The sequence below is a fragment of the Chamaea fasciata genome, unplaced genomic scaffold (assembly GCF_029207755.1).
Source record: "Chamaea fasciata isolate MVZ Bird 193981 ecotype frontalis unplaced genomic scaffold, bChaFas1.0.hap1 SCAF_15, whole genome shotgun sequence".
Classification (NCBI taxonomy): domain Eukaryota; kingdom Metazoa; phylum Chordata; class Aves; order Passeriformes; family Sylviidae; genus Chamaea; species Chamaea fasciata.
In genome coordinates, this window is record NW_027094100.1 from 4,985,982 (window position 1) to 4,997,839 (window position 11,858).

General features: G+C 37.3%; 1 protein-coding gene across 3 annotated transcripts in view; it reads left to right on the forward strand.

Annotated features, from left to right (window-relative positions):
• Window positions 1-4,869, forward strand: part of GABRB2 (gamma-aminobutyric acid type A receptor subunit beta2) — a 137,109-nt gene extending 132,240 nt beyond the window's left edge. For all 3 annotated transcript variants that reach the window (XM_066196849.1, XM_066196851.1, XM_066196852.1), the window contains one exon: window positions 739-4,869. In XM_066196849.1, the coding sequence (XP_066052946.1) occupies window positions 739-1,086 (348 nt within the window). In that variant the 3' untranslated portion in view covers window positions 1,087-4,869. The remainder of the gene's footprint in view (window positions 1-738) is intronic.
• Window positions 4,870-11,858: the final 6,989 nt, after the last annotated feature.

Below are 11,858 nucleotides of genomic sequence, written 5' to 3' on the forward strand. Positions count from 1 at the left end.
ATCTACCCATTGAAACAACTGTTCAATGTACATTTGATGTGATTACATTCTGCATATCTTTTTCCTTGCTTGAAATTGCAGTTCTCTGCTATTTCAGCAGCATGCTATTACAGCATGCACTGTATTTATGAAATTTATTGCTACTGGGGCGTGGAGTTTCCACATAGCTATAGTTAGACTATGTGGTTAGACAATTGCCTTTCCCATGTAACCAGCACTCCTGTTTGGAATATGGGGACCTAAAATGTGCATTCTCTTGTGCAGTGCTCTGTGTCTCATTCGTTGAGGCAGAGAGACCTCATGAATAATGAATGTTTATGTCAGAGCCAAAGCTTTCATTTGAAAGAAGAAAAAAACAAAACAAAGCAGATCGATTCCCATTCAATTTCCTTCCAAAACCCCTGAAAAGTTCAATATTTTCCCCAGATATCCTACTCAGTGGCAGAATCCCACTTTCAGGAGCTGAGCGTGTTCTCTGTTCCCAGGTATTGCTTGTGCTTGCTGAACATCGGGTCTAGGGAAACACCATTTATTGCATTATACTACACTGGCCCTAGTTCTCCCCGAGCTCACAAATAAATGATTATAAACATAATCACAGCTATGCTTAGAGTCTTTTAGGCTGACATCCAATAAATTAGTAACGTTAGATATGGCCCTTATCAGCATGGCTTCAGTTTGCAGCTGACCAGGCTTCCTTTCTCTCCCGCTAAATCTGCTTTCTTTACTTTCTTACAGATGGATCCACATGAAAATATTTTGTTGAGCACGCTTGAAATCAAGAACGAGATGGCTGCCTCGGAGGCTGTGATGGGGCTTGGGGACCCTAGGAGCACAATGCTGGCCTATGACACTTCCAGCATCCAGTACCGGAAAGCTGGATTGCCTCGACACAGCTTCGGCCGCAACGCCCTGGAGCGACACGTGGCACAGAAGAAGAGCAGGCTAAGGAGACGTGCTTCCCAGCTGAAAATCACCATCCCTGACTTGACTGATGTCAATGCCATAGATCGATGGTCCCGCATATTCTTCCCCGTGGTTTTTTCCTTCTTCAACATCGTCTATTGGCTTTACTATGTGAACTAAGAAACAAAGCCACGCAGGAAGCAAGAACTGGATTTCTCTTCAAATCGGTTGTACAGCCAAAAGTGGGACTTGGAAAAATTCTATTCAGGACAAAAATTTCTTTTAAAACACCTTAGTTGCTGGCCCACTCTATGGTCTGTTTTTATGTTTTGGTTGTATCTGCTAAACCGTATATATGTTAAGTTGCAGTATGGACATATCCCCTTATCAAAATATAAGTGCATTTTGAGTGTAAAGGCAAATTGGGTTTTGAAAATCACTTCTGTCTCTTTTTTTTTTTTTCTTTTTTTTTTTTTTTTAATGGCCATTTGAGTTTAGTGGTACAAATTACAGAGCAGCATTTGAGAAATAAGTTTTGATTTCAACAGCAGTACATGCCATTCTAGGGAAAGTGCATATCCAAGGCATGCATATACACTTAAGAGAGTGTACTAAGTTATCACGCTTGTGGAACACATATACTTTACTTTTTAAATGTGTAAACTTGAAAACAAGTAGTGCCTATCATCTTTCCAAGATGATGATGGTCAGAGGTTTCCCAACCATATTCAGGTATTTCCTTTTATTTATTGAAAGAACTGAACCTTTGACTGATAATATTGGGGTTGGGGTGTTTGCACAGAAGCTGAAGCAAGAAGCACTAGTTTGTTTGTATTTTAAAGAGGAGAACATATGCTCACAGTCACAGTGACTGTGTTTGGGATCAATAGAGGAATGTAGGGACAGTATAAAAATGCATCAGCACTGAATGGGTAGATGCTGCTGGGTTGTGCTGGGGAAAGGGAATCTGTCCAAAGTGCCAAAATTGATTGCCCAAATAGTAATTCTGTAGATGGCTGAAAGAAACCAGTGGTGCCCTGCCTTTCTCTAGGGCTGGGAGAGTGAGAGAGCAATTACAAAGTGCAGGGGCAAGGAGACAGGAGGCTACATATACATGAAAGTGTGTGTGTGTGTGTGTGTACATATCTATATGTAGATACACAGTGCAGGTGAATGTTGTCATTGTACACACCTTAGTCTGAAATAGTCATGTGGAGTTGTGTGATTTCTTCCAAGTTTTCATCCTTCCAGCATTATGCTTCCTGCTGTTGGTTAAAGGTTCTGTACCTCTTTCAGCAGTTGAGATCTGAGCATGTGTATTTCCATACAAGAGGTACTGACAGGGTGTTTTCTCAGTCTGGATTACCATGGCAATACCATTTCACTTTTTTTTTCCTTAATGCACTGTTCTAAAGGAAAGAAATTCATAGCCATCACTTTAAGAGTTTAAGTACACTCTTGAATGTTTCCTGCTTTTGGGTGATTTCCATTGAAAAACTAGAAAATTTCCGGTTTTCTTTGGGAAACTTCTTGGATTAAAAGGTTGAGTATTTTTCATTCCATTGACCTTTATTTTTACAGGCAAAAGAGAATAGAAAAAAAAAAATAGAAAAAAAATTGTCATCTATTCCACTGTGGAACTTTTTTCTGTAATGAGAACAGCAGTCATAAGGATTGTATAAAAACTAAAAATTTTTGATGGCTTTTACTAGATCAGATCCCAATATTGTTTGACACAATGTTTCAAGAAGCAAAAGCCACATCTGTTGCATCCATACTACCTCTCATCCGTGTACAAAATTTTGAAAGAAACTAGAGAGTATAAGTCTTTTTCAGGGCACTAAAAAAAAATTCTTTGGAATATTTTTCATAAAATAATTTTTTGTTCTTACTTTAAAAGAGGAATTTTCCTACAAGTTTCTGTGGGTTTATTTTTGGGTTCCCCCCCCTCCCCCCCTCCCATTTGACCGTGAATGACACTAATAGGAGGAGAATAGTTCTGGGAGCTAATAGGTAAATATTCTGACTTTTTTTTAAGCACTTCATATGCTTATTTCTGGTTCAAATAAGAGAGGATCGTTTGGGAGCCTGGAATGGGATTTGCAATACACCCTACCTGCCAGGAAGTTGTGTACATTCACACACTGCCTCCAGGCTCAGACTCTGCAATACGTAGAGACAGGTTTTCCTCTTGTGATTAACTTTCCAAGTCAAAATTTTGCTCTTTGTTCAAATACTTAATTTGTGACTGCATTTCATGCATAACGCAATAACCTTTGTAGATGCACTTCGGATTTAAGCTGATAGGTATCAGTTATGTTGGATTTTTTTTCCCAATTTTAAGAAATGGAACATATCAAAATTCAGCATTTCTCTTCAAAATCTGTTCTTTAAAATTATATTAATTATCCCAAATGAAAGCAGTCTTATAGTATTCTTCTGTACAAGCTTTTCTTTCATTTCAGAGATAGCTGACAGCTCCTTTTATTGTTTCACAGAAGCAGAGTGTGACTACAGGGAGTCTGTGGTTGATACACATCAAATATAAAACCTTACAGGGAATATGTTGACTCTCTGCATTGGTAGCTGCTTCGCTATTACAAAAACCACAGAGATCGAATCCTGGAACTGCACATTCACTTTTCTGAAGCTACAGTACAAGCCATAATACTCTCTGATGTTGCAATTCAGGGAGTGAAAGAAAATGTTTGGTTTCTGCTCAGGTGTCACTAGGAAAGATAAATTATCTATGGGGAAGGAGCACTTTTGCTTTTACTATGTTCTTCTGGCTATTAATGTGATGTATAAAATTAGTGAAAGAGAAAGATTCTACCATTTTGTACTAAGGCTTAACACTGTGATATAAAAAGATGGGGGTGAGAAAGGCTGGTGAGGCACTATCAAGGGAAAAGCATAACTCGAGCCCAAGGTAAGCACTTACTCCTGAGATACTTGAGTGAAAGTGGGAAATGATGGCAACATAGGTGAGATAACGGGGTTTGCTATGTGTGCTACCCTCCAGGTAAACTAGAATAAATTTACTTTACTTTAGAATTGACCGAAAATGAATATTCTAGCTCTTTTTAACCGTGTTAATTGTTGGTTTCAATAAACGAAATAGCAAAGTTAATAATTTAGATAAAACTTGTAATATAATTATAGTTGCACATTTTATTGTTCTATTAGACATAATAGCCAGCAATTAAGGTGTTTTTCATCTTTGTGAAATTCATGGGGGAATTATAACATGGCACAGTTTTAATGAAATCTTTGAGATCAATCTGTAAATATATACTGTACATGACTGCTAGTAAGTATGATACACATTTTCAGAACTGAAAATTCATGCAACATGTTTCTGTGTTTGCATAAGGAATGTTATGTTTCTATCCTATCGCAGTTCAATGACTGGGAAGAAAGACTCAAGCAATGACATTGTGACCATTTCTTTTCTCATTCCCAGGGGAGGAAAACAGAATCCTAGATAACAGCATGTGGCAGAGTTCTTCAGAGAGTTCTTTACATTCTAATAAAAAAAGACATAAAATCTGTAAGGCACAAAAGCACAATGCGTAGAGAAAATGAGTGGAGGTTTTACACCTGGGGAAAATATCCTATTTATTTCAGAAAAACATGCATTCAAATTAACCCTCAATTAATTTTCACTATAATTATTAGAGAGTGTTCCAATCCTGTAACACAGTGCTAAACATAGGTGAACAGATGTGAAACATTTTCCAACTGTATGTACATATGGACATACCCCCAAATGTCTGTATGGACATATGTGTGTATATATACACATGCTGAGTATATATATATATATATGCACACACATTCACATGTTGGTGTGTTAAAGGAATAAGCTAATAATAGTTTTGTTTCTACCATCAACCAGTGTATGAATATATTTTTGAGAAAAAAAAAAAAAAGATTAATGTATTTAGAAAAAAAACCAAACAACTTACTCTACAGGGTAACTGGGCATTTCTATATCAGCAGATCAATGCTTATGATTCGTATGGAGTATTGCACTGTTTGACATGATGATAGTACTGTACCTCCTTGCATCTGGAATTAGACTAGTCCTCACATTGCTTGCCTATTTCTTCTCTCTCTTTTTATAACAGCATTGTCCACTAGTAAGTTTTCAAAACCAACAAATTCCTTAGGGAGCCAAGAAAATAAAAGGCAAAAATAGTAACTATTTCTAGAAAATAATCTAGGGTGGGATGGCCAGGGTACAATACTATATCAGTAGTGATCAAAACATTTTGCTATGTGTACATAGAACATACAATGTGAGCAACCATAACTTAAGCTGAACGTGTGTAAATATTATCAGGTTTCTTAAACATTTTTAACTTCTAATTTGTACTTTATGGTAAGGCAAAAAGCTAATTCTACTTATGGTTTAGGTTAATGTGTCCTAAAATTATGTAAATAATTAAATAAGCTGTAAATGAGCAGTCAATAGATACAGTATTTGTTCAGTGACTTTTTTTTACTAAGTACAATAATTGCAGTGCTCTAGCAGAGTAATTTAAACACCCTTTTGCATAAACAGATTTGGACTCCAGATATAAAATAGTACAGGAAGTGCTGTAGTGTAAAATAGCCACCGTGGCAACGTTCCTGTTGGCACAGCTGATTCTTTTGTATGGTGAAAATGTTCAGGCCACACACTCAGTACTCAGATTAGCCAAAACAAACAGGGCCTGGTTTTCACTTACAGTAAAGGCACCTTTATGTTGCTCCAGTGAGAGGAGAGGTGAAGGTGTCCAGGGTAAGTGAGAATTCAGCTGTTGGCGATTTCATTACAGAAGCCTGCATATTGCATCTGTCTGATTCTGAAATCTGTCTCTTATGGTATTTAATAGTAGGTTTATATTTTTCTTTAAGAAAAAAAAAAAAGCCAACTGGATGTTTGACTGTCGTTAGATAGCATAGTCCCCCCAAAGCCAAAGAATCTTCACTCCAGAAATTGTTTAAAAGGGAAATCTAAAAAGTCTCTGCTTAACACCAAAGGTAAAGCTTAGTAAAATGCACTAGGAACTTTGTCTAAATTTTTAAGAAGCAAATGGAATGTTGTTGATCAAAAAGACTGCCCTATTCTACTTTGTAAAAATACTAATAATTTAAATATCCGTTATATAAAATTGAAATAGATCATCTCTACAAGAATATGCAACACTAGCATTTCATAAATATAAAATTATTTTCTTTGTAAGTGCTTTGACAAAAAAAATGAAACTTAAATGATGAAAAATCTCACCTCTACTTTCATACTAAGGGTTGTATTTTTTTAATGTTTTTCAGACATGAGGTCATCTATTCCAATTTGATAGCATTTTGTATGTTTTCACTGTTCCTGTCATTTGGCAGATACTCACCAGGCTGTATGGTTCATGGTCTGTCCTGTTACTTTCAGTTGAAGACAAAAAGAACATTTGAAACATGATTAATTCTGACAAATTGCCTATGATTTGACTTCTATCACGTTTTTATTGGCATGGGTGTTTAAATGGTTCTGTTAGTACTGTCTTTGCACAGTTCTGAGTTATCTTTTACTTAGTACTATTTATTTCATAATGTAGTAATCATCAGCCTTACTAATGACCTTGTAGCCTTTCTTATATGCACATAATGCACATTTTCCAATGGCTAGAAAATGCAAAATACTAGTGGATATCATTGCATCAGATCTTCATGTCTTTCTCAAAAGGACTGCTAACCTCTGGGATATATGAGGTAGTAAAATGATGATTGTAAATGAGTAGCACATAAGAGATATTTTCTTGAATTTACAATTATTGCAGCCAGTTTCAGCATGTAAATATATAATAATGTTGGCTAGTGTGTAATTCTTGAATTTAAAAATATAAATAAAGAAAACCTAAAATATGTACATGTAGTTGTGTTATGTTGGGCAGGCTCTTTTCTCAAAGCTGCAGATTTCAGTTCTCAACGGAAGTGAATAACTCTGAATTTGGGTCAGAAAGGGTCAGAAGTTGGGTGTTGAGGCACCTGAAATGTAGGTGTAGGATGGGAAGGGGGAATGGTGTTAATCTGCCTGTGCAGGCCTTGGGTGGCTGGAGTGTCTAGGGAGTGTAAGCAGTGCACAGTGAGAAGCCTGGTGCTGGCCAGTGAGGAAATGCTGAGAGGAGAGGGAACAGCTGAAAAATCTCAGAAATTCAGTAATGCCTCCTCAGAGTCAACTCTTGAGAATCTGTCACCCATGGTGAGTTGCTGGTGTCCTCATTACAGAAATAAGGAAGGGTCTGTTTGCAGGGGATGGTATTTCCTTTTACAGTAAATGGTCTTAAATCTGAATATGTGGACTTTGGATATAGAAGTCCCAAGTTTCATTCCTTCCTCTTCCTACTTAGGCACTAACAGAAGAGATTCTGGATGACAAATTATTGTCCCTTTCAGGACGGTGGATTTAGATTTTCCTGTTGGTGTGGTTCAGTTGAAGCACAATTCAAGATGAGCAGAGGAGAGAGCAGTCAGGCATGGTCATAAGAGGCTCTGACTGCTTTGGACAGGGCCATTGCAGGGATTAGGAGCAGGGTCTCTCATTGTGCTCCAAAGCAGTGAAATGTCCACTAATACAGGTCTTGTTTTGCTGCTTCTTTCTGTCTTAGTGGAATCTTGAGCCTTAAATATACTTCAGACTTACACTTGTTTGCTGGCTGAGCTGAGTGAACAGTTCATGTCTAATAGTTTTTCTTGTCTGCTGTCCCAGCTTTAATAAAAGGAAATCCATAGCAGTGTTTCCAAACCCCAAGTATTGCTGCATGGGGGATATTACAGGGTGTTTATTGGTAGCTTTAGCTACACATTCCTGCAGTTGATTCTTTGGTGGATCCTACCAGGGGGAGCAGATGGAGCACCAGAAAAGGGAACAAATGGCCATCAGACAAAAGGCTGCCAAGAGCTAAAACTGCCAAATTCTCATTTTTGTCTGGAAATGCAAACAGCAGTTGGTAATTCCTTTTGAAGTTGTCCACCTGGCTATTCTCTGTACCAGTCCCACAACAGCACTGCTTTAATGATTGATCTGTTCTGTCTCTCTTTTCTGTGGATAAAGGGCTCCAGTTCTGCAGAGAAAGAGCAGAGGTTGAAGATGGGACGATTTGAGTCTTACAGATGGCACCGAGGTGAGGAGCTGCTGGGTGCAGGGTGCTGAGTCTGTGTCAGGAGACATAGAACATGAGAAGTAAAATATTCCAGACTGTAAAGGAAGCTTAATGACTTTCTTCCCTCACTGTTTAAAATACCACATCTTCCTCTGAAGCTTCTGAAAAGGAGAGCAAAATTCTGAAAAAAAGACTGAAATGTCAGCACAGTTGCTTTGTTACAACTCTGTGATATACTGTTTCCCCTTATTTTCAAGATTATTACAAGCTATGAAGCAAAGTATTTCAACTTGAAGACTGGTTCATGATTTCAGAGATTAAAAATATTCATATTAATTGGTGAGTGTCATTTCCAAATCAAAAATGTCTAACTACTATTTCATTTGTCTGTGTTTATAAATAAATGCATTTTATGTTATCACATCCTAACAGGAGTTATATAAAATCAATTGACACAAAAATAAGGCTACTACTATAGGGTATTTGAATAATTTATTTCCTTTACTCTGAGTCTTAACACTTCATGACCTGCATAACATGGCCTCTTCCATCATTCGATTTACTAGATTGCAAATTAGAATCCTTAATAACAACTTCTTATGGGTAACTTGCACTCTTGAATATATATTGATAATTTAAGATTACCGAAACATGAGAGAAATCATCTAACAACACAGTTCTTAATTTATAAAAGGAAAAGGAGTATTTTAAAGAATGAAATTATGCATCTGTCAAATACTGAACAGCTGTGAAACAGTGAAATAATGGGAACTGGCATCTAACACATTGTAACTGCTGCATATAAATAAATGCAACATTATAACTACAGAGCAAGTATGTTCACAAACATAAATTCTGTGGTTATCAAAATTAATGACCAGCATGACATTATTAATACATAATGCTTGTTATTCTTGAGGGATGTCTGGAATGACTCATTTATTATGGTGTTCATATGAATCTAATCATCGGATATATTAAAAAAAAATATGGTAATGTCAAGAAATGTGGGTTGGCTATTCAGATGATGAAAATTGCTTGTATTAAAGGAGATGTTCTTCCCTTGGCTGAGACTCTGGGCCAGGTTTTCTGGGGAGGGAGGAGTGCTCGTTTCAATGTTTGGGCAAAACTTTTGAATACATCTTATTCTTGGAATGAAAGGGTTGTTTTGTTTTGTTTTTTTTTTTCTCTCTTTCTGACAGATTGTCAGAGCTGACATACTGCATTCATTTTGACACTCTAATGGCTAAGGGCATGCTTCCAACTGAGACCACTTTTTTAAAATTTTCTCTTTTTTGGAAAAAATATAGCCAAGGAAACAAAGCTTGCATAAGTTCCCTTATAAAAGCTTTAAAAACTAAATCATGTAAACCGCACACTTTTGGTTTTGGTGCTGTTATGTTTTCAGATTGGGCTTGAGTAGAGCTCTGTGTGTAAGTGGGTATTTATGGTCACACGTACTCACATTTCTCAGCTGGGTTGATACGTCTGAAGTCTACTGGTTTCTAAGCCCACAGGACACTAGACTGTGACCTTTGAGATCTCCTTGTTAAACGTTCCCAAAGATCTTTTCTGAAGAGTCTGGCTGATCATATCAGTCTTTATTCTTCCAGCCTTTGTTGACATTTCATGGCACTGATGCTTATGAGGGTGCTGTGAACAGACATCACAGGCAAGCACAGGAGTGCAATGTCATGCAGGAGACAGGAAATGAAGTCCTGTCATATGTCCTTTGACAGCAGCAAAAAGGGCAAGATGTGCAGTGATAAACCCACAGCACAAAAGGTAGTGAGGTCATGGTAGGGTCAGTGCAGTTCCATTACTGGGGTGATATTTCCACTTCCATGTCACGCAAAAAAATTGTTTCTTCGGGTGAGAAGACACTGACAGGAGAAGGAATGTGGATCATAAACAGATCAAAACCTACATGTCACGACAGCGAGATTTAGCTGCAAGGTTTGCAGACAAATTGGATTGTTTTGATATGCTTCTTATGTTTTGTGTTATGAAAAAACAGGGCTTTTTATTGCTGGTGTTGTTAGTCGTCATTCGAAAGATGTCTGAATTGGAAATATGTGCCAAAGAGACAGGAAAAAAATTGCTGGACAGAAAAAGGGGGGTAAAAAACCAAACCAACCAACCAAACAAACAAACAAACAAACCACCAGTGTGGTGAAGTCCAGCAAATTCCCTCCCACTCTCTCAAGAGAGCATGAAGTGCACCATGATCACCTAATTTATTTTCTTCTTTATTCTCCCACTCATAACATACTTTAAAATTAGAAGATTTTAAGACTGGAGGAAGGACAAACTTTTTCTTTCTCCTTCCCCAACCCTAATTTTAATGGGTTTTTTCTTAGACAAGTTTGGAAATTTAGCATGGTGACTTTAGCTAATACCAGCAAAAAATGTAAGCCTTAATTGGTTTTGGAAGAGTCTCTAAATCTCTTTAAGAAATGTTAAGCATTATTTATTTGCCTTCATTAGTACCCAAAGCAATGTGATTACTGAAAAGGTTTGACATTCAAACTAGTTAAGGATGAGAGAAAGAGGCAGGGGGAAATTTTTCTATGAGGTCTGGACAAAAGGAAGAAACATAAAAATGGAAAGGACAGGCAGATGAAAAGTAAAGGTTGTTTTCTCACTCATGCTGTAAGATTTTTAAGTAAATACTACCTGGTCCTCTGGCATAACATGTTTCCCTGTCTTTTAACTGCAGTCCAGCCATCCATCACCTGGGTTTTCCCATTTCAGATTGCTTACAGGAAAGTGATATGAGAAAATAGCTCCTGATGCTGATAAAAGGAAAGGGTGTCCAGCATCCAAACCCTTACATTTTCCCTAGTATTTTCCTAAAATGTATTTTTTATTTGACAGTACTTCAAAGCAAATACCATATCCTGCTCCCTTTACTCTGCCCAAAAGATTTCTGAAGGTGTTGAGCACCCATTTCCATTAATTGTGCACACCCTGAAAAATATTTGAGTGGTTGTATCAATGGAGGAGGGGAGGGAAGAACTTTGTCCTTTAAAAACTGAGATAACAAGACAAATCTGTTGCCCTGTAAATGAAAATGCTTTGCCTAGATTTTGCAAGCACTCATGCATATTGCTGAAATAGAAACTACACTTTATGCAAAATCTGTACACTGAGAGTTGCTGAGAAGAGAGTTGGCTTTGCTCTTTCCTGCAAGAATAAAAATGACTTATTTAATTCTAATGAAACAGAATGATATGGACATTGGAAAACATAAAAAGTCAAACTATAATGCCCCTGCACCATTCTCTAGCAGAGGCAGAATGCCTCTTGCTGGATTCTGTGTTTGAGACCCAGCTCTGAAAGAGGATGACAGTTGTGTACAAGCACTGACACTTCGCTGTGAGGAATTAAATGGAGATTACCACCGTTTTTGCATATTGTGAATTTGGAAAGAAGTTCCAGGATTTTCAAAAGCATTTGTTTGATAGACAGTAAGCCTGCTATCAGACTGGGACTTGCCTCAGGTTTGCATCCCATGTGGCATCCCCCTTCTTCTCTCCTAGACACTTTACCTCCACTATTGTTGAATTAGGTGTTAGCTATCACATTAATAGTATTGTTATACCTGTGCCTTAATTATGTCATTAATTGATAACTGCAAAGTATTATGTAACTAGAGCACTTTGTAACTGCTATTTTGAAGGAACAAGTGACAGAATGGGAGATTGTTAAGTGAAACTCTCATCATGTTAATAATATCTCTGATAATTTTTCATGTCATCAAAGGCTTGTAAGAAATTAGGATATAGAAATCAAGTTTCCCGGCCTTGA